Source organism: Carassius carassius, chromosome 13 (genome assembly GCF_963082965.1).
Source record: "Carassius carassius chromosome 13, fCarCar2.1, whole genome shotgun sequence".
In the NCBI taxonomy this organism is placed as follows: Eukaryota; Metazoa; Chordata; class Actinopteri; order Cypriniformes; family Cyprinidae; genus Carassius; species Carassius carassius.
This window is the reverse complement of record NC_081767.1, coordinates 19,604,220-19,628,963: the sequence shown is the minus strand read 5'-3', so window position 1 is coordinate 19,628,963 and position 24,744 is coordinate 19,604,220. Positions and strand designations below refer to the sequence as shown.

General features: G+C 36.5%; 1 protein-coding gene across 1 annotated transcript in view; it reads left to right on the top strand.

Moving 5' to 3' along the window:
• Positions 1 to 10,451: 10,451 nt before the first annotated feature.
• Positions 10,452 to 24,744, top strand: part of luzp2 (leucine zipper protein 2) — a 107,559-nt gene continuing 93,266 nt past the window's right edge. The window contains exon 1 of the mRNA XM_059564864.1: positions 10,452 to 10,852. Coding sequence (XP_059420847.1) covers positions 10,791 to 10,852 — 62 coding nt within the window. The 5' untranslated portion in view covers positions 10,452 to 10,790. The remainder of the gene's footprint in view (positions 10,853 to 24,744) is intronic.

Here is a 24,744-nt window from a genome sequence, read left to right as displayed (position 1 = left end):
TGTATTGGTCGCCATGATTTTGCCAAGTAAGACATGTTCCTGGATCAACATCTTTTGATGATCCTTGATCAACATTATTGTCCAAAAATATAGACTTAACCCAATCCCTACCCATAAACCCAACCCTACCCATAATTTATTCCTAAAATCAGTGAGAAATGATAGCTGATTAACAATGGTGTACAAGCACCTAACTCGTATTTTAAGCCTAAAACAGATATTTCCTGAAAAGTTATATCTCAATTCTGATTGGTTAATTGGAATGTTGTTCCAGGATCAACAAGGATGTTGATCCAGGAACATGTTGTACTTGGTGAAATCATGCTCACCCACCTGGGTCGTATTACACATTCCTGTTCATACATTCACTGACATATTATACACATTATCTTTAACTTTTTTTGTTGAACAGCATAAAACTGTGTGAATCATGATCCCCTTTGATTTGACCTATATACACCATACTTTGTGCTTTAGTTGTAAGATGCTATATAATATGCACTACAACATTATTTGTGCACATTGCTAAAACAATTTTCTTTCTCTCTCTCACTCTCTCTCTCTATATATATATATATATTTTTTGGTATGTAAATATTCGCAAAACAAGATAGATTTAGGAATTGTGTGATTAAGAGTAATTTTTTAGAAAATGAATCTTTATTTTTTTCATTGGCATTTTACCCTTGATTTGAGCTTAATGGATGAGGAAGGGTCAATAATAAGATTTCTGTCAGGACCACTATCGTCAAAATGATAGATATTTAGTTTGGTTTGGAGGTATGGTTCTGTTCTGGTCAAAAACTCCCTGCCCATCCATGCAGCCTGTCATGAATGAGCAGGGAGGGCAGCAATAATAACCCCCCTAGGGTAAACGGAACAGAACAAGGCAGATATCATTAATGTACTTAATGATATTTAAGTGTATACATTATTCAAGAAAAAAAGAGTTTGATTCAGCAAGGAATATCAGAAAGCCAAGTCTTGACTGTGGCAAAAGGAGGAGTTGGGGATGTAGAAGGGTAATTTGCTCCTGAGCAAGCAGAAAAGCTTCTGAATAATACAGACTAGAGCTTATATAGGAATGCCGCGATGGGAGTCGTGTTGCTATAGGTAGATGTGATCAGCTGGCAATCAGCTGATGTAAGCTTGACTCACGTGACCTGCCAGAACTAACGCTAACGCTTAATTTCTGCTTAAATAAATTTTTTTATTTATTTCAATATTTATTTGTGAAAACCATCATATTATCTTATACAATTTTAGTTTTCTCAAGTATTTAATCTTCTCAAATATTTAACCTTCTGATGCATGGTGACCACTACAGATGTGTAACTCTCGCAGAATAAATCATTTGGAATTATTTAGGGTGACCGGTAAAATTAAAGTAAATTTTTTTAGCATGAATGCATTGTAAGTCGCTTTGGATAAATGCATGAATTTCATTTTAATTTAATTTAAACATTTAAGTTTATATATAAAAATAAAAACAAATTAAAAATATTAATAAATACAAGTTTATTTACTCATTTTTAGTAATTTTTAACACTGATCTTTTTTTATTATTTAAATCTTTTTTATGGAAATAAGACATTATTATTATTCTTATTTTTTTGTTTGTTTTTGTAGTGCAAACCATCTAACAAAATTCTGAGCTTCCTTTTTTCCCTGCTCAGTTTTCATCTGAAAGCACTCTTCATTTCTCTTAAATCTGGCAGGAGACATGTTTTCCCTCACCTTGTCTCCTGTGACACAGACTGTTGAAGGTGTGACGAAGACAAATAATACCAGATTACTAAAAATATTTATTGCAGTCCCAAGGGCCTGGACCTCAGTGATCTGTGAACACTCTCTGATTGCCTATGCAACCCATGACGCTCTAATTAGACACAAATCAAATAGGTGTGGAATTAGGAGCAGGGAGTAGAACTAAGGGACAATAGACTCTAAACTCCATTAGTGGTATAATGGAAACCATTCATCATTCTTTTATAACAAATCTACCACAGACACATCTTTCCTCTATTTCCACTGTTCTGATCACAGAACTTGAATCAGTCAGCCTTCCATGGCTAAAAGCAATGGCTATCCCTAAATCTTTTATTCCCTTTGAAGACAAAAATAGTGCGAGAGAGACAGGTAAAAGAGGGATGGATACTATCAACAGACCCTGTATTTTTCAGTTTCCTAATGAGCTTTGGTTGTTTTTATGATGCACTGGCCCTCATATTAAAGCATTTTGTTTTAAAAAGTTGAATTTTTTGTGAGTATTTCACCACATTTCAGAAGAAACATGATAAAGTATTCATATTAAAGGGACAGTTCACCTTAAAAAAAAGAAAATGTCCCATGACTTGCTTTCTTCTGCAGAACACAAAAGGTGAAGTTTTGAAATCTCTTTCTCCATGCAATTACTATAAAATGAGTTCTAAAGCTTTCAAGCTTAAAAATAATGCAGAGGCACCATAAAATCATAATTTTTAAGAGTTATGTTTTCTATTCCAAGTGTTGTGAACTCAATGGATAGCTTGGAGTATGAAACAAACGAAAACATATTCACTGAAAATCTTGACATCCTCCATATTTCTCTTTGGTGTATTCCCGAGAGTTCTGTTTAACAACGTCCAGTTTAATGTCAAATAATTTTTTTTGAGTTTGAATCTTTTGACTCAAATCAGTTAATTCATAATTGGTTAATGAATTGGTTAATCCAGTGTACAGAAATAGTCTGAATGATTGGTTTGCAAAAATCAAATGTGTCCAGTTCTCAGTTTTGGCTTGATGGTTCTTATTTAGCAGTTAACCACTGTAAGGTCCACGCACTTGGTCCGAGGAAGGTATCCAGTGCTGGCTGAAGGTTTCTTGAAGGTTTGTCTGTCTCTAATGATTATCATTATTCTTCTGACATTTGATTATTCTAGATAACTCTTTACTTTATATTTACTAGATTCATTAGGAATCTATGTCGCTCAGGGTGCCTCACGTTGGCCACTCTATGTGGGCCCCACAATGACAAACTCGCCAGTCTGCTCATTAGCCAGAGGTTATGACTAATACTATTTAATAGGTCGCTCATGCTTACCATTCTTTAAATAGTATTTCTGTTATTCCCCTACAGTTACCCATGTACAACTTAACTAAAACTGAGACAATAATCAGCAGTTATGCTAGTACTATGAAATGTGTTTATATTTCAATAGTATTTTTGTCTAGCCTCAATAAATAAAATAACTATGTACAACTTGAATAAAACTCAAACAATAATCAGCGGTTATGCTAGCAGTATTTGTCTATCCCTGATAGTTAATATAACTATGTACAACTTAATAAAAGCTGAGACAATAACCGTTATGACCAACAATCGTTATGACCAGTATTATGACTAGCCCCCTATAGTTAATGCAATTGAGTACAATTTAACTAAAGTCAAGCAGTTAGTCAGAAACCTAAAAACTCCAGCCTGATCTCACAATCAAAACGTACATATTTAGACGTAAATTAAAACTGTCCAATACGTATGTGCCTTTACGTATTTACAGTGTCGTTTACGTATTATCTGGACGTAATTACAGGTTCGATACGTATCGAAATTTACATAAAAACAACCTCAAATACGTACAGATAGAACGTGTTCTCTGACCAGTCAGTTATCCATAGAAATTTGCTCATGAAGCTGCTTTTCAATGCGTATCAGATTACTTTTTTTAATATTTATGTATATTTTCCCTTTTTATAATTTTTTTTTGATAAATGTAAGATCCCTACACCCCACCCGAACCTAAACCTACCCATTTTATACAGAATGTTAAAAGAATAAAACATAATAAAACACAATTTTAGTAAAAATATAATATTAAAACGTTATTTTGAGCCCCTAACGTTAATCTTACACCTACCCCTAAACCTACCCATAACCATTTCTTAAAACTACATAACGTTACTGTTATAAATAAACAAATAACAGACAAACAAACATAATGTTAATCATTTATTTTTTGCGAAAAAATATCAAAAGTGGTACCAAAAGTAGTTCAAATGATAATGAGTTCCAGTCGCAGTCCTCTCTGGAGGTAATAGTTTTTATAGGGTACAGAGCAGAATTTAATTTATTAATCCGTGAAATTATGAATCTGTCTTCTCTCCGTGAAGGCGCACTGGCGCAGTAGCAGTACTGATTTCAAATGTCTATCAACTGAAACACGACATGTCGCAATCTGTGACGAATTATGTGAGAACCAATGAGAGTTCGATATTAGTGCCGTAAACCATGTCGTAACGTTCCTGTGGCGCACTGGCGCTATTTTCAAATTCGAATCATAACGAGCGCGGGCTTTGACTGTGACGGACGCTGTTGCTGAGAATGAAGATGAAGATCGATTGATATGGATATGTTCCTTGCAAACATCTGGATTCTAAAGATATGGAGTACAGCAAACAAATAAAATGGATGTGATTAGTAATTTTATGCTGTGCTTTTGTGTATCTATGGTTTGCAGCATGCACAGAAATGTTATTTCCTATTAAGTAACGTTAGATGAGTAAACTGCTTTCAATAAATTCAATAAAAACATTTATTGATATGACAATTAAATACAACAGATTTAAATCATTAAAGCCACGATTTTAATATTAATACATGGGAATTCACATAAATTCACACTTTACGTTAGATTATTTACATTTTTTTAGCTGCTAACACGTAAGTATTTGTACGTTTTACTGCTATAAATACGTCTAAGTTGTACGTTTTTATGTGCATGAAAACGTAAGTAAATGTACGTGTGGTAGAACCACATTTAACGTAAAAATACACACGTATTCTCATGAGATCACATTGAAAACTCACCTGATGTGCCCTATGCTCCATCTAAACTGAAATTTAGTATGCACTTTACCTTGGATGCAGATTTGCGGAAACATGTGCCTTCACTTAATCTACTTCAGAGTAAGTCAAAATAAAATCAAATGTAACAATTTATTAGTCAGGTAGGTATGTAGTATGCCAATTACATAGTCAATTCAAAGATATCAAATCAATACAAGACTTAAAATTCTAAAAGATGAATCTAAGAGTAAGATGCATACCTGACTTTTAGAAAAATACATAGTATGAAGTGTGTGGACACACTTCATGCTGTGGGCTCATTCTGGCTACAGAAGGCGACACTCTTGCAACATATCCTTAAAGGGTACATAACATACACAGTTTCACCTAATCTCATGTTAATCTTGAGTACTAGAGAGTAGTACTGCATTTCTTCATATATCTGAAAAGTCTCTAGTTTTATCTTATATTTATAACAGAAACATACAGCTTTCCGATTCTTTCCGAAAAAAGCCAAGTTCCTGGAGGCATGCTGTGAGCGGAGCTATAATGCTAATGTTTCGTGTTGTTTCCATTAACATATATTAACGTATGTGCTGACTTCCAACAAAATACAGAAATCTTATGCAATTGTACTTACATGAATGGTGTCTTTTATCACAGGGAAGGCTCCATGTTTTAATAGCAAACGATGTACAAATCCAGCGTCGACTTGGGCCTTGTTTATAAAACATTCATCACTCAAATGAAGAGAACACACAAACGCACTTGATACACTGCGTTGCTGCCCTGGAAAAACAAACTGCATCTACTGTTCATGTAACGCTGGGTTCTTGGGGAAGCTGAACACGGTAAACTTTCCCTCACATCCAAAAATGCACTTATTTCGAGGCATTCTCGAACAAATCCTATGCAGCGCTGCCGACAATTTTGAAGAGCGTTGATGTGTGCGGTCTCGCTCTCCTCTGGTCAATGTGTGTGCGCGGGCGTGCTTTTCTGGGAGAAATGATCATATAAGGATTTCCGTTCTCGTCTACATCATTAGATCCATGATCTAAAAAAAAAAAAACCAAAACTTGTACCAAACCGGGAGAAAGATTTTCGAAGACATTCTTCTAAATTACTTTTTAAAACTTTGTTTTAAAAAGCAATGTTTAGCATGAGGATCCATCTCTTTAACACTGTGAACAACTCTGAATACATTGCACCCCACCTTAAGTCACCTCATACTAAGACAATCATCCCCTGAGATGGAGACAGGAACTAACAATTGTAATTTGCATTGATCATGTAGAGTTATCACTTCTTGAGACAAAAGGCACTTTCACACCCTCTACAGTGAGCAAAATATCTGTTAACTCTTAGGATCTTTATCACTTTTTAGTCTACTTCTTGTAAAATTGAGACCATTGTACCAGTCGCTCTGAGACAATTCAAATGACACCAAACATGACTTGTAAATATTACTCGCATTCATGTATAACATTATATGACTATTCTGAGTGAGCTGGGTGAAGGGAAGGATGGATGAGGGGAAGGAAGGGTATGAGGAGGAACCAATGTATATGTGAGAGATGTTTTCCTATATTTTCTCTCAGTGAGATGTGGAAACCATTGTCTGTATGTTAATGCACTGTGTGTCTATTGTATGTCTCAGGAGATCAAAGTGTCTGAGGTTCTGTAATTCTTTCACCACTCACAAGAGGAGATTATCAGTTAAAACTGATTTCAATTTCTGTCTTTTTCTTACATAAAACTTGTGAAATATAGTGCATAAGTTATGGACTACTTCTATGATAATTCTATGGAGCTTTAGCCCTCTTATGTACATTTTTAAAGCTTCCTATCACAATTTTTTGATGCTGTTTTAATGTGATTGTGCAGTCTTTTACACAAAAGAAAGATGACGACATTGTAATATGGCTCCATAACAATGTGAGGGTAACTGAGTAAATTATGACAGAATTTTAATAATTGTTCCCTTTCAGTAAGTAACGTTCAATGTTATTTTAACAATGATGTTAAGGGTCTCACTTGGGAGGTTTAATAACCTCTAAGCATTACAAGAAACAGCCAATGACAATTGGTGAGCGGAGTTAGCATGCCAAGCCACTTCCCAAACATATGGGTAAATAAGATGACGGCTTTCATCCACTCATTCAGAGTTTTGCTTTGGAGCTGATCGCTTCGTGAGCTCTCTTTCTACTATCAGAGAAACTACATAGAAATGACGAGTTCTACAGTCTGCAGGAGATCCTCGACTGTGTTCAGATGGAGCATTTAATGGTGTGTTCACCCTATTTAGCACAGATAAATGCTGTGTTCCATCCCTGGGCACTCCATCCTAAAAGAGCAATTTCCTACAGCTTCCTTCCAGACGTGTGCTTCTGGGTGCAGTAGTGTCCATACTTATGAGGATGGACACAATCTCACAGGTCTGGGCCGCAAGCATGCTGAGATGGCTTTAATGGATGTGTCATGTCTGCATTGCGAGCACATGTCCATGGCTACCTTCAAGTTCTACCCAGTCCGGTACCTCTGAGTGTAAAGATCTCAGAATCACATTAGTTAGGGACAAAGGAGACTGTCAGGAATGTTCTGCTGGGTCTGCCCCAGCGGAAGACTCAGTGTCTCATTTAGGGTTCCTGTGGAGGATAAGATGTCAATCGCAGCATCAAAGGAGGGGCTATCATCTTCTGATGCTGAAGACTCTGATAAACAGCCCCCGGCTTTGGTGTCTGCTCAGTCGGAGTCGGAAGCAGAGTTGAAGACCATGCTCCTCCGTGCTTTTGCCTCCATCCTCCGAATGCTTGAGACTGGACAATTGGTATCTTGGCTCCGAATGTAATTCTCAGCTATGCTCCACCCCAGTGCCTTTCTTTCCGGAGGTTCATGAAGAGCTCACTAAAACGTGGAAGGCTCCCTACACCGCCCGGTCATGTTTTAGCTCTTCCCTCCTTACTTCCTGGGGTTGCCAGAGGGTATGTTGACATTCCCCTGGTGGAGTGTGTCTAGCTGCCAAGGCTTACAGTGCTGAGGACCAGGCCACCTCCGCTCTGCATGCAGTGGTCCCTTCACAGGCTTCCGTTCAAGATGTTGACGCAGAAGCACTTTCTTTCATGCATTTAACACCAGGATTGGTTTGTAGTGATTGACCTGAACGATGCATACTTCCTTCCCTTTGGGCTGTCCCTGTCTCCCTGTGTCTTTACAAAAGTCGCGCAGTGTGTCCTGTCTCCACTTTGGGAGATGAGCATCTGAGTCCTCAGCTCAACAACTGGCTTATATTAGCTCATTTACAAGATCTGCTGTGTGAGCACAGGGATATGGCGCTTCAGAATCTCAGTGTGTGGTTTTGGGTCAACTGGGAAAATAGGGTCAACTATGCAAATCATCCCTTTTCTCCGTGTGGAGATGGACTCAGTCAACATGACAGCACGTCTCACAAATGAGGATGCTCAGTCTGTGCTGAACTGCCTAAATTCCATTAGGGGGAAAATGTTGGTTCCTCTAAAGCAATTTCAGAGGCTCCTGGGGCACATGGCATTTGCAGCCGCAATTACTTTGCTCAGGTTGTTATATGAGACATATGAGACTGCTTCAGCACCGACTGCACAGCCTTGCACATGTTGCAACTCACTTGTCATCTCCTCCTCTTGAATGCTGAAATCAAAACACTGCTCAAATCATGTGTACCATTCATGTTCCAGGGGAGCTCAGTCATGCAGACGATGTGCTCTCATGACAGCTTACCCTTCCTGGAGAATGGAGACTCCATCCCCAGGTGGTCCAGTTGATTTGAAGTCGATTCAGGGAAGGCCAGGTGGACCTGTTCACTTTCCAGTAATTCTCTCACTACCTGCTGTTCTATGGCCTGACCAAGGCCCCCCTCGGCACTGATGCACTGGCACACAGCTGGCCCCAGAGTCTGCACAAGTGTCCCCCAGTTAGCCTCCTTGCACAGATCAGGGAGGATGAGGAGCAGGTCCTGCTGGTCATGCCACATTGGCCCACATGGACCTGGTTTTCTGATCTCATGCTCTTCATGACAGCCCTTCCCTGGAGAATCCCCCTGAGGAAGGGCTTTCTTTCTCAGGGGCAGGGCACTATTTGGCACCCACAAACTGATCAACGTGGCAGACCTCACTGGCCTCTCAGGGCTGTGATAGATACTATCACTCAGACTAGGACCCCCTCTACCAGGTAGACCTATGTTCTGAAGTGGAGTTCATTGACTGGTGTTGCTCTTGCTGAGAGAACCTCTAAAGATGCCTGTTCAGCATTGCTCTTTCCTACCTGCAAGAGAAGTTGGGGAATTTGGCGAACAGCGGTGACTCCTCTGCTCCCCCATGGACGGCAGCCATCCCTCCACCTCCCAGGCGGGTGGCAGTGAGTTCATCCCCCCCGGCAACTTACTCCATTTCACCGCCTCGAGTGTCTATGGCGGCAGACTGCTCCATTACTATGGCTCTCTGCCCCTCCCCACTCCTCACAGTGACTGACTGAAAGGGTCCCTCAAATCACAACCGTGAACCAGGATGATTTCTCGGCTCCTTAGCACAAACCTGAATGAGTGGATGCATGCCGCCATTTTATGTAACCATATGTATGGGGAGTGACTAGGCATGCACTCCGCCAATTGTCATTGGCCATTTATTGTAATGCTCAGAGGTGATTTAGAGTTCCCAAGTGAGGTCCCAGTGTTGATCATGCTGGTCAGGAAGCTAAAACAAACCACAGTGTTTTGTTTTTTTTGTGCCATCGACCATAATTATACTGTTTTTAGATAAGACATAAGGATTATATAGTCTCAATGTAACAGAAGTAGTTGCAGATACTTTCAGATAGACTGATTTTTTACATACATCCAAGTGAAATTGATTTTTTTTTTTTTTTTAAGTATGGTGACTTAAGGTTTTATTGATTAGTCATTGATTGGATTGTCGATCTGAAAAGATTACTGTAGGTTGTAAGAAAGGGATGGGATTTAAGATTTGAGAAGTTAATACTGAAGAAAAAAGGAAAATTTAAGGAAAAAAAACCTACATGGATAGTAAAATGTTTACAATACGATCCATAACATGCTTTTAGAAAATATATTGTGTGAATTTTAATCTCATCAATCAATTGTAAATTTCATAAATTGGTTTGATGTTGATATTTTCATTACACCTTTGATGTTTTGTTACCTTCTAGAAACTGAACATTGTTTCTGAGAAGGCGGATGTAGACATCAGATGTGGCAGAATGGCGGAAAGTTAAAACAAAGTGACTGCATGACTATTCAATTTATCATGATCGGTTTATCCTCTTAATCTCACAATATGAGATGGTGAGCAGGGAAATGTCTCATCAATTACTTTGACAGACAACAGAGAATATAATGTCAAACTAATGAACCCTGCCATCAAAGTGTAATCTACATGAAAATTGATTAATTTAGTCTTTGTGGAGCAACCCTGCACGACTCAGGTCCAGATAATTGCCCTGCCCCTTCCCAAGGCTGTTGGTAATAATGCAGACAGATGGATATCATGTGGGACACACCAGCAGGTATTCATCTTGCCGTGGACCACAAAAAAAAAAGACAGGGAGCCACTGGCTGTATTGATGCTGACATCACCTCACCACCTCAAATCATTCTCCAGTCTTCCTCCCCATATCCCGGATCTCCTCCGCCCCTGCACCCTAGTTCCTGGCCATTAATAAACCCGTCTGTCTCCTCATTCCTGCTATTTGAAGCCGAAGAGCCCCACACTTTCACATACACAGACCGCTCGCAGTGTTGCATCTGTCTGCCGTGGCATGTGTGCCTGCGTTAACGCGCGTGTGCACCACTAAAAGAGAGAGAGAACGGGTGAGCGTGCCAGTGAGGAGAGGGAGAGAGAACGGGAGAAGGGATAAGCGAGCGATCGAGAGAAAAAGGGTGAAAGAGACACCGAGCGCATGAGAGCAAGACAAAGCAATGAAATTCATCGGAGCCGCTTACCTCCTGTTCCTCCTCCCTGCTTTAAGCTTCAACAGCAGGTAAGAGCAGATTTACATCTCTGGCTTTATGCATTAACCCCATCATTCTGTCTATCGTGGACACAATAGCTTATTATATTCATTTGAGATGTGGACTAATGTTAAAGCCTCCATCTATGCTTAAAAATCTCTGAAGAGAGGAGCAGAGTGATTGAGACGGCACCAGGAGCAAGGTGAAAGATGTTTAACAGCTCAACTTTTTCCTGCTTCTGTTCTGGGCTTGGCTAGCCTGCAGACAAAACAGAGATGTTCACTTTCTGGCACACAAAGTGAGTGAAATGAGACAGGAGTTTGTGGCTTATGGGAAGGAGCAAATTTTGTGTCAGTAAGAGCTTTGGGATGCCCGTGCAATTGCAGAATGTGTGTGTGTGTGTGTGTCCGTGTGTGTGTGCGTGTATTATGCAGCGAGGGGAAGAATCTGAGATGAGGAATAAAGAGAGAAGAACCGCTAAGCCAGAAGGAGTCTTGCAGAGTCAGGGAGTTTTCAAGGATTGATCATTAATTTAACTACTGATAAAGCCATGCCTCTTCCTCTCTAAACCCAGAGCACGGGAAAGGTCAGTGAGCACTCAGCCAAGATTTGAGCATTGACTTTATCATCTATGGGGTGTTCTTTAGGCTGCTTTTGGGTAAATTGAAAAGCTTGTTAATAGTGAATTTGTTCTGCAAATACTTCTGCCCTTTAGACTTGCCCAGGGAGTGGCCCTAGAACACACATGCTTGTAATACAAACACTGATGCAATTATTTTTAACACACAAACAAACTTGTGTGCCACTAGTATGGAACAAATTCATGAGTGTGTATGTGTGTATGTGTGTGTGTGTGTGTGTGTGTGTGTGGGGGGGGGGGGGGTTACTTATAAATAATAATAAAATAGTATAAAAATTGAATTAATAATAAAAAAAAGCTACATCTAAAACACATTGGAAAAATATGTGTAGATTTTGTATTCTTTTATGAATATATTTCTTATAGTTGAAAGGCATCTTACAGTTAACAGATTTCAATGTTTACCGCTTTTTCTCAGTGAAAACTGGAGACAGTTTTTGTATTAATTTTAAAAGAGATCTATAGCATAAATGATAATTGATTAATAAGACTTTACCATTATATTTTCAAATCAAAGACGTGGCTTGAATAATGTTAATGGGGTCATCTTTTAACACAAAATGAATTTAATCTCACTTGCTTTTTCTTAGTGTAAGACATTTATCAAGGTCAGTCTCTGTGAGTCACATCTCCAGATTCTCATTAGACCAGTGTCAAGCACACATTTGAACTACCTTTTCAAATTCTTAGTTGAATTTTTCCATATAAACCTATATGCTTATATATATATATTCCTTTTACATCTCTGGACCTTAGCTTTGTTTATATTGTATTCATGCATTTGATAGATGTTCTTCTCCAAAGCGACTTGAATTGAATTCAGTATTTCAATATATACATTTTATCAGTTCATGCTTTCCCTGGGAATGAAATTCTTGACCTTGCCATTGCTATTTCGAGTGATTCTATAGATCATTTGTTTTTAGTTGTTATTGACAAGAAAATATATATTTTTTAAATGTTAACTTTTCAAAAAGTTATTATTCTATTTGTCTGTTATAAATAAAGTAATTCAAAATACTTTTTTTTTTGGTCTTGCCAGACATTTGGCACTAGATCATACTTTTAACTGAGATACAGTGCAGTGGAGCATAAAAGCAACAACCTACAGTGGCGTAAAAAACAGCACTCGCCCTAATTTCTCTGGGATTTTCCCCCAAACCGAGCAACAGCTCTTGTATGTTTTAGTCATCACAACAACAGTCATACCTTTTGTTGTCTTCAGTGATACTCTTCTATTATCTTTGTTGTGATTTTTGTGTTTATATAATTTGAACATCATATTCAGTTCTGTTGCAAAACAGAATGACTATTCCAAGAACTGGAAGAGTTTTCTAGTGCATGAAACAGCATGTTACAGTTGATCAGGGACAGCTGCATAGTGCCCATAATATCAAAAATCACTAATTCCCACTTCTATGAGTATAGAAATGTAGTTTTAAAGTTAAATTTTAAGAGTGTAGCACTAGGCCTACTTTTGATGGTTCCTTCAATTTTTTAATTACTTCTTTCAGATTCATAGGTTAAAAACATGGTCATAAAATAAATTTGTGAGGCTCTCATTTAGATATCCAGAATCCCAGCTCGGCAGTAAACCGCTCTCATGCCAAGAGCAAAGACGTTTCTCACAATCTACATCAACATTTCATCAATTCTACTTACTGGTCTGCAAAGCTCAACAGACAAGTGTATTGAACAACACATGTATAAATCAGCAAGCTGTACTATTCAGCATTTTATACAGAGCTGATTACATTATGCTTCATAAGCATTTGATGTTTGAGGAAACCTACTCCAAACAGAACTGTACTGATCGATTTCATCAGGACCCATAAACAGCGCAAAAAATGGCTAGATGATGTGAGATGTGGCTTATTTGGAGATATTGAATTCTTCCACATCCACATATTCATGGCATGCCTTTGCGCTTGGTGATGAATAGTTCAGGCAATGGCTGATGAATGAATTGGGAGCTTCATTTGAAAGGGCAACCATGACCTTGCCACACATACATAAAACATAGTAAATCTTGGACAAAAAATAAAATTACCATTCCTGCATGTATAAATTTTCATTTTCAGGTTTGCATAAGCATTGTGATGTATGCATGTTACGCTCTATACATCATTGCTTTGGTAATGCGTCACTGTGTGTTTCAGAATATTTTATGCATTTATACAAGGACATACACTTCTCCATACCTTGTGTTTCCATACCTTGGAATTTCCATACCTTGTGAGTATTGCGTCAGGTTTAAGTATATTTCTTGTTAAAGCAGATTTAATATATTCTTAAACAGCTCAATTAATTTCTTTATTAAAAAAAAATAAAATTAAGATTATAAAATAGAAAGATTTTTTTTTTTTTTTACTTTCTAATCAACAAAGAATCTTTTTTTTTATGTTTTCAACAAAAATGTTAAGCACTACAGTTTTTAACATTGATAATAATAAGAAATGTTTCTTGAACATCAAATCAGAATATTGGACTTATTTTTATAAGAATCATGTGATACTGAAGACTGTAAGATGGCTGCTGAAAATGAATCTTTGCCATCATAGGAGTACATTAAAATTTCGCAAATATATTCACATATTAAAACAGATAAGAGTAGATTTAAACGCTAATATTTCATAATATTAATGTTTTTACTGTATTATCAAATAAATGCATACTTTGAGAGCATACAAAACTTTTTGATAAAAATTGCATCTGATATTAAATATATTAGTTCACTTATAAATGAAGATTTTGTGAACATTTACTCACACAAGATTATTACAATTTATTATTATTATTTTTTTGTACATTTAACGAAATCATTGAGTTCCGAACCCCACTGACTTTATTTATTTATTTATTTAATATCTTTTTGTGTCCCACATACAAAAATTTTGTTATGAACAACCCCTTTAACACTTTCAATAGAATGCTTTTTTTTGAGAGACCAGTTCCAGAAAACGTTTTCTCATCTGCTCAAGTTGTTAAGTGTTAAGCTAAGTTGTTAAATGTCTCTTTATCACATCCTCTATATTGTGGCTCTGGGTTTTGGTTCCTCGGCTCGAATGGCTTAGTTCAGTGTTACAACTGTCAGTGCTTTTCAGTTCCGCTCACATGCCTGCAGTGTCTCCCTCAGGATCGCAGTCTCTCTCTCTGATGACTCAAACTTTGATGTAGGGAACCGTGGCAGCCTCTTCTGCGAAAACCTAGCCTCCAGTGAAGTGAGTGAAATGTCAAAAAAGAGCATGTGCAAAGGTATAAATGTAAGACGAAAGGTGGGGAACTCCCATTTTAAACCTAGATCAAGAATGGCGGATCGGTCATGCAATTGTTCATGTGCGTTTCCCCAACCCCCTTGCAGAAGCCTGCATCTTTTGTTTTTATCAGGCAAAGCCTCGGAGGCAGCGGTGTCATGTCGGAAAATGACTGGGAAGACAAACTCATTGTGGTGTGGATCGATGACACAGTGGCTGGTGGGAGGGGGTCACATGTCTCGTAGCCGTGCTCTATGGGCCCGATCATTACCCATAAATCTCGTGTTTTAATGGCTTGAACATTCTCGCTGATATCCTTGCACTCTGGCTACTCAGATGCAATAAAATATTCCATTCTTGCTTTGTGTGAATAATGACCTTGAATGATGCTTTATGGTTACCATGACAACTGTGATTGTTCCCTTGATAGGAATCGCTATAGTGTGTGAGTGTACTAGCAGAATTTGCTGGGAACACACTGAGTGGTGGTCATTTGCTTTTCTTTCTTTCTTTCTTTCTTTCTTTTATGTGTTTTGCTTAGTAGTGCGAATGACATGTTGTTTTGTGCTTCATTCTTTTGGCAAACTTAGAAAATACAGTTTCTAATTCAGGTTAACCCAGTTATGCGCGATCGAAAGTTTTTCAAAAGACTGTGGTTTGAGAAATGGTTCTTCTACTGTTTTTTCTTTCCCATCTTGTGTTTTTCTCGGCAGCATCCTGGGGGTTAAACCTCTGAAATCTGAAAATGTTCTCAAAATATCCAGCCAGACGCAATCACTTTAATCTGACAGCCTCTCCCGGTATGTGTCACTGATAGATTCTAAAGAATAAGGAACTGCTGTGGCTATATCTCAAGCTTGCGTCGAGAGTGGAGAGGAGCACGTGCCAGGCTGGAGAATAGAACAGATTTGTTGGCAGATCCAGAGGTGCCCATGCGTAACCGCACCCAGAGTGCTTGGCATCGTGAGTGGTAAATGGAAAGGGTCCAACATTATTCTGTGCTCACCTGCGCGATGCATGGCGGCCGCCTTACAGACCTCTTTCTCTCCTCAGGTCGCATCTGTAATGCGCACTGGGAGATTTCTATTAGAAATTGTGATTACGTTTTAGCTTTATTTATGAATTGAGATTCCTTTAATTAATATTTAACCCGGCTGAAGGAGCATGATTCATTGTATATTAAATAAATATCATGAGTTCAATACAAGTTAAGCTCGATCAACAGCATTTTGTTACTTAGCATTAAACTGAATATCAACTTCTCTCTTCTTCTTCTTCTTCTTCTTCTTCTTCTTCTTCTTCTTCTTTTAAATAAATCTGTTACAGATTACAGTGGAAGTGAGTAAGACCAGTTAAGACCATTAAAATACTTGCTGTTCCATATATATGACATTTACTGCTATAAATACCTCACTGTAAGATCTCTATTTTATGGAAGCCTTTTCCACCACAGGAAAAAACAAACAAACAAACAAACTAAACAAATAAACAAAATTTTTCTTTCTCAGAAATGCAAAAATAAACTTGCAATTGCAAGTTTTAAAGTCAGAATTGTGAGCTATAAAGAATGTACAGTACTATGTAAATGGTTTTAAGTCAGTTATTTCTATGTTTTGCTGTAGTGTGTCAGTAGTAAATATCAATTTACATTTCCAAACATTATTTTTGCCATTAAACGTAATAATCCAGTTAGATTTTTGTTTGCACAAGGAGTCTGACAACAGCCAGTGTTGCACACAGAGATCTGATGTCATCAGTCTGTCTGGATTAACATGAAGAAACAGAACAAACTGAGACAGACTAAATCCAGAAGAACTGTGGCAAGACACTTCAAGAAACCTGCCTGCAAAGGTACCTGAAAAACAATGTGCAATGTGCCTTTTTGAACACATCGTGTGGCCACACCAAATGTTGATTTAATTTAGTTAAGTTAATAGAAGTTAATTAAAAAAAAAATCTATTTATGGCAATATTTTTGATTGCATCCTCACTTTACAGCATTTTTTCAAAAGTGCCTAAAACTTTGCACAGTACTGTATAGCTTTGCAGGTTTCTTAAAGTTTTTAGAGACATTGCCACAGTTCTTCTGGATTTAGTTTGTCTCCATTTGTTCTGTTTCTTCATGTTATTCCAGACAGACTGGATAATGATGAGATCAGATCTCAGCACTGACTGCTGTCAGACTCATTGTACAAACAAAAATCTCACTGGATTATTACACTACAGAAAAACATAGAAATAACTGACTTAAAACTATTTTTTGTTGGTGAAAATACTAGTGACCTTTTGCACAGTACTGTATATTTCACAATTCTGACATTATAAATCTCTGTCTGTCTGTCCGTCTGTCCATCCATCCCTTCCTTCCATCCATCCATCCATCCGCCATCCGCCACACACACACACACACACACACACACACACACACACACACACACACACACACACACACACACACACACACACACACACACACACACACACACACACACACACACACACACACACAAATGTATTTATTTTTTTAAGAAAGGAAACAAAAGTCAAAATGACTTTATGGTTATTTAGTATTAACATCATATCAACTGCTGTTGGTTAAGCTTGACTTGAACTTATAATATTCCTTTAATATGCAGAGTAAAAAAATGGCATTAAAATTTTTTATTATTTTATCTTGACCCACATAGTATGCATTAATAAAGAATGAATTGTTTTGTTTTCTGTGGTCAAATCAACCGTATTCTACATGCAAGTGTGATGTTTGTGGGACTGTGTCTTTAATGAGATAAGCCAATCAGAAAGGAAGATTCTCCAGGGATGTTCTGGTTGCACAGACAGTGTTATGAGTGTGAGGATATACATGTAAACAGGGGTAGATTGGAGGTTAGTGGGGAGGTTCCTGTGCTCTTGCCTTAACAGAGATTGAAAATTTTAATTCGAGAGGCATACTATAACTAGAATGCCATGGCAACCAATAAGGCTGTCAGAATAGTCAATTAAATTATTCATTCAAATAGTAAAGCAAATTAACAATAAACAAAACCTTGTTTTGCCACAGCAAATATAAAACTAGTTAAGGCACCTGGTGATCTACAAGGATGATTACCACTTTGACTGTTTAAGAGAAATGTCAACATCACAATTGCTTCCATACTTTTTGGGCTGTTGGTGTCAGGGGTGTTTTCTCCAAGGCGGTGCCTCCTCGAATTTGGATGAGAAAATATTTGGCAGTACATAAGCTGGTTCACAAATCAAATAAGCCAAACAAGCTAACAGAGCACCTATTGGACATCTCTATTTTTGGCTCATCTAATCATAATAAACTTGAAATGACTTTTGGAAACACAATGTGATTGTGAGCTCCTTAAATTAAAGCTACATTCCCAGGCCTGCGACCTTCATGACACCTGGTGTTTACCGAGAACATGATGACTAGTGGCTTGAAAAGAAGAGTTAGTATAATGTATTAAAGATACGTGTGACATGCTTTTATTGTTGAATCATTTTACAAATTTTTCATAAAAAATTTTTTATGAAAATTTTCATAAACCATGAGCAATACATTTGTTACAGTATTTAATGGTCTATGTTAACATTAATTAAAATACAGCAGAATTTTATATACATAATGTATAATGTAACTAGGATTTTAAATTCACGTCCTGTGTTAACTGGCTTCAGTTTTATGGCATTCTTGCTAACTCGAAATTGTGGAAAAATAGCAGACAAACAGCAGCTTTACATATGTTTGAATATAATTGTATGCTCTTTTGAAATGTAAATAGTATGTGATCTCAAGATGGGGTTCTGTTGTAGCGTTTGCTCATTTCCAATTTAATATTGGAATTTCAACAATTATGATTATAAACTACATGTGCAAAATGATTTAAATAACTTCAACAGTATATTTAGTATTTTCCCCCCTTTCTTTACAGTTGTGGTTAGCATCATTCTTTCTGATAAACTCAGAAATTTAAGTGAGCTAGTGATTTTTTTATTTTTTTATTATTTATACATCATCTTTATATATTGCACCATGAAGGTTTGTTGGATTTGAAGTAAGCTATTGAGTGCAAAGAGTCCCAGGTTCAATATCGTGCGTGATATAAAACAGATTTGTACATAAGAGTAAATGGAGCTGTCAAAAATGTACAGTTTAAGACAGCTCAAAAACCTCACAAACCCTCTAACTTGCCCTGAAAAGAATCTGGGAACCGAGAACATTCAGAAACAGTTATTAGAAGATGTTATTAAAAGTGTATTCACCCAAAACTTTAGACAGTTGACCATATAAAGTGATCATGTCTCTTCAGAAGACTTAAGCCGTTTTTCCACTGTCAAGGCAAGTCAAAATGAATATGGTTTCTTTTTTCACTGTTGTGCTGATAACAGAGCCCATTGGAATTGTAATGCAAGCGTTAAGATACAGTACGAGATTTAAATAGCGACGTGTAATGAAGGATGAAATGTTTTTATTTTTAATGTTTTTTAGTTTAACTATTAACTTGTGACAACCTCGCTCAAACAGTTCTAACTGGAACTGCTCCTTACCATTCTTAGAACCATTTGGCCCGAAAGTAGAAAAGCACCTTTAGATTAAACTGCTCTGTTCATATGGATTTATTTTAGGATTTGTTTTACTAACATTTTGAAGTGTCCGAATTTTGGGTTGACAGTCTTTTTAAAAAGAGGTATAGTAATCTCTCTTTTTTTATTTAAAAATATTTGAATTCTTTTCATGAAAATGAACAAGTCTTATGGGTTTGGGTTGACATGAAAGAGATTAAATGGCAGAATTTTAATTTTTGAGTCAACTAGGTATACAATGAACATTAATGTTTATGTAAGTATCTCTGTAATTTACCAGAAAATACAAAGGAAAATTTCCCACAGTTATATGCAGTTATGTGTTCTTTGAGGTATAACTATGAGAACTTACAAGGCAAGGCAGTTGTAGAAGTATCTGGGGTGATCATGAAGTAAAACACGTAGGCCTGAGAACACTGATGTATTAATGTCATTGGTTTGAGGCTAATTTTTATTATTATTTTATGTAAGCATCACTCAAACCAGTAAGTAAGTTGTTTTATTTGCTTAGAAATTAACTGTAACTTAATAAAACCTAGTAAGTATAACAACTAAAGATAACTAATGATATCTAAGTAAGATAAACTATTGGATTTTGATTACAAAACAAATAACTCCAAACTGGTTCATTTTCATCTGTCATCTTATCAATAAGTGTAGTTACACATTATATGTTTTTCAAAAGCACTTTTCTAGTTTTTTAATAGTATTTTCTAAAAATCTAAATGAGTGAAATCTGTTAATATGTTGTTTAGCACTGTTGTTTAAAATAAGAGGACCGTTATTGAATAGCATTTATGCAGCCTCTAAAATGACTGAATTAAGTCTATGTACTGCATGTCATTTTTGTAAGTAACAGTACAGTAAAGTATGTCAGTGGGCATAGGGAATGGGAGCTTTGGAGTGGTGCTGGTTTGAGAGAACATAATCACAAGCTCAGCGAACACACATGAATGCTTTCAAACACACGCTAACAGCATGAAAACTTGTGTTTCGTCCTTAGATATAATACCCCTGCTGGAGGCTATTTTTCCTCTTTTCAACAGAAATGCTTTCATAAAAAAATGTGGACAGAATTGCCCAAGGCAAATATGGGCTTTTGCCTTCTCACTTTAGATATCCATCACTGATCAGTATACATACAGGCATGCAAATGAGATTATTCAGTAGTTTTATTGTATAGATCAGGGTTGTCAAACTCAGTTTCTGGAGGGCCGGAGCCCTGCAGAGTTTTGTTTCAACCCTGCTCCAACACACATAACATGCAGTTTTCAAATAATGGATTGGATCAGGTGTGTTTAATTAGGGTTGAATCTAAACTCTGCAGGGCTCTGGCCTTCCAGGAATTGAGTTTGACACCCCTGGTATAGACAGAGCAGCAGTGTTATCTTTCATGTATTATTATAGTTTATATTAATAATATGAATTATTTTTATATTTCATTTTCCAGTTTTTTTTATTATTATTATTATTATTATTTTTAATCTGGTTAAAATTGCAGTAAATTTGTTTAGTTGTTTAGTTTTGTTAATTGTTAATTCATTTAACCTTAAATATATATAATATTTAATTTTATTATTTGTATTAATTTTATTTTAAGTGACAGAGCAATTTTTTAAAATGCTTTTGTTTTAGTTTTAGTTAACAATAATAACCCTGCTTCAGTCAGTTTCTGAATATGATAAAGACTTGTGTGCCACTATGGAGAGACATGAATGAATATGCAAAACCTCTTGCCAGAATTATAGCAGGAATCATAAAGCCATATCTTATAAACACTCTAATAGGATTGTAAGGGACATAAACAGTGAAAACGGATTCAGAAAAGGGGGGAGATCAAGTGGCCGCAAGGGATTTGTCAAACAAAGAGATGTGATATTTATATTTCTTGCCCATTACTAAAAGTTTGGAGCCCTACATCAGCTGGGCTTCCACTGATGGAGTGGGTGAGGTGGTTAATGGTTGAGCTGTTAAAATAGAGGGACGGAGAACTCCACACTGTGCTTTTGCTTAAAATTAATACCCACAGGAAGTGAGTGGTGTGAATTATTGCACTGGGTGCTCTGAGTTTATGTTACGCAGACATTAAAGCATGTCTGGTTCTTGTCACCATAGGAGTAAATTGAAATGTCAAAAATTTATAGTTTAAGACAGCTGACAGACTTCACGAAACCTCTAACTTGCCCTTAAAAGAATGTGGGAACCGAGAACATTCAGAAGCAGTTCCATTTTGGAACTGAAATATGGTTTGTCTGAAACATGCATCTGCCAGTCCAGACAGAATACTCAGTCAACTCAATCAATGAAGCACGACCAGTGTCCAATTGCAGAACCATTGACTTCTATGAACAAATGACTGTTTATTTCCTCTTCCCTTTTTTTATGAATCCAAAACATACAGCATGAGCAGTGTAGTCCAATTCGCAAACAAATAGCTCTGAATTGATTGTTTTCGTAACATAAACAACTAATCAATCAGTGTAGTTACACATTATATGTTTTTTTTTCAAAAGTACTTTATAAGTTTTTTAATAGTATTTTCTAAAAACATAAATCTGTTGATAAGTTGTTTAATATTGTTGTTTAATATATGAGGCCAGTTATTGTACAACATTTTTTGCGGCCTCTAAAAATACTGAATTATAAAGTCTACGTACTGTATGCAAACCTTTGACAAAAAATGTTTAAATATGATGTTTACCATCATTTGGAAATAAAGTTGAATTTCTTTTTCAAATATATATATTTTTCATTAAAATGAAGTGGAATCAGAACTGAAACCATTCAATTCTTTGTTTCTGATCCCTGTTGAGAAACACTTTCTAGTACTCCAATCAAAGCAGAGTACATTGAGGTTTATTTGAAAAGGGGATGTCTTGGTTACATGAATATAGATTCCCGCCAAAAAATGTTTCCACTGACATTTGTAATTGAGATAAAAACAAAGGCAACAAAGAATTGCTGGTTACTAAGATTCAGTTCAATTCAATTCAAATTTATTTGTATAGTGCTTTTTATGATACAAATCATTGCAAAGCAACTTTACAGAAAATTAATGTTTCTAATATTTAGTAGTAGCTTATCAGTGGTCACTTAGTTTATGTACATATGGCAAAAGTGTACAGAAAAATCTAATCGAAAAGACTATTAACAGCAATTATTATGATGCAATCAAACTTATAGCAAAATTAGTTATGTATGTTGTTTCAGGGTTGTCATCATCAAGATAAAGATGAGATTTTGCAAGCCAGCATGTAGATATTCTGGTGAATGGCATGATTGGCAAAAGGCACACAGCAAAGGTTGGCCTTGGTTCAGTTTGCTGCTTTTTATTTTTATTTTTTTTTTAAATAAGAGAGTTATTAAAGATGGAAGGAATAGTGCGACAATTCATTCTTCCTGTCTCCTTTTTCATCGTCTCAGGGTCATATCTTCTCACATCCCTTCTTGTCCTTTTTTTTCTCCAGTAATTTTTGGGTACTGGGATGATTTAGATTTTTTGATGAACTAAATGTAAATGGACAGATATCAGGCAGAGAGACGGCAGATATCAGAATAACCCTGAGACAAAATGCATTAAGTTTTTTCCTGTTTTCCCTGGACTGCGTCTCACTCGAGTGCTACATTTATACCAGTTCTGTTTCTCAGAAGTACGTTTTTTTAGGGATTTGGGGGAAATGCACTGGCAGAGGCAGAAATAATGGTCACAATTTATAAATGAATCATTCTGCCTCTAAAGCTTTAAACTCATGGATTTTTCATTAAATATGCATCATTTATATAATATAACATTGGAGTGACATTATTTATTTAACAATAATTGAACCATTAAAACAATATGAATTGATTTTCTAAAAGCCATTTACAATTACACTTTTTTTTCATCATCTCAAAAGGTCTGTAACATGAACAGTCCACTAAAATGTATTTGTAGCATAAAGATCATGATTCTTAAGTAAATTATGATCTAGAATTATTATTGCTTACTGATTCTTAAACCGTTCTTCATATATGTAAAAATGTATTTGTAAGTGTGTGTTATACTGTAGATAAATGGCTATTTGCTGCATATTCCTGTTTTTCTGTGATTTAGATGTAAAGAAATCTTAAAAAAAAAAATAGGAATTTAAATATGTATTCCTATTATGCAACATTCATAGATATGTCTCTTTTGAAATTTACAAAAACAAATTTATAATCATGCAAAATCATAGTAACTCTTCATCCTGAATAATAATGAATAACATTAAACAGGCTCTGTTGAGTTGCATCATTTTGTTTTACAGTTATAAGTAACTGTGCTTATCACGACCATATGCCAGTTCTGTCACACAAATTATTAAGAAATGATTTTGCTTTTTAAGTAGCTTCTATAGTTGAAAAATAAATAAATAAATAAATGGCTATTGGATTTATTACTTGTGTGGTGTACAGCAAAATATGGCAATTTTCTGTAGTGACAGTTCAATAGATGGAGCTTAAAATCAGTTTGAAACTATCCCGTGGTCTAAATTAATTCAGTCTTTGAAGGGATTTTGGCAATAGTTTTTGATAAATTAAGCAGTGTTGACCCATAGTTATAGGCAAGGAAAAACACATTTTATGAGACAATGGAAACAGCAGAGATTGCACCTAAACACAGGTGAATACCTCAGAACATGCTGAATAGAAAAAATCCTTGACACACAAACTACTTTTTTCCCACTGTTGTTGCCTGTTTTGTCCCAGAACTCGAGAATCAGTGTGCTGTGACTCCAAAGTTGCTGTTGCTCAGAAAGAAGAAAAAAAAAAAAAAAACTTAGATGAAGCAGTTTAGCATACTGTATTCCCTGCCTTGTTCTTTTTGATCCTAAGCTTTGATTATATAGTCCTGATTTTAAAGTCACATTTCCCTCTAGGACCCTGTCTTCTTTTTTTTTTTTACTTCGTGCATGATGCAGAGGAAAAGGAAAGTCACCTTGAGAGAAAAATGGCTGACTGTCAGTCAAACTTGAATCTCCCAGCAGCTTTGCGAGCTGAGGTGTGTCAGGACAAGGCTGTAGGGGAAAGTAAGTGTATGTGTGTGTGTGTGTGTGTGTGTGTGTGTGTGTGTATGTGTGTTTATGTATGTGCATGTATTGCGTTTAGGGGTCTAGGGTGTATGAGAGTCCAGAAGTGTCCGATCATTTGTGAATTTTATTCAGCCATCAATCTTGTCACCAAAGTTGATCAGAGTCCAGAGATCGGATGGAGCTTTTCTTCCCCAGTATGGAGGGTGACAGCACTGCAAGGCAATGACATGAGCGGTTTGCAAGGATGTCACATGGTGTGACTTGCAAAGGACAAAGTGGACATTCAGAATGACTGACCAGCTGATGCTGAAAGGATCCTCTGAATTATTTAAGCTAGAAACTCTTTTCAAATGACATCCTCTAGCATCCGCAAAGTTGTGTGCATTTGT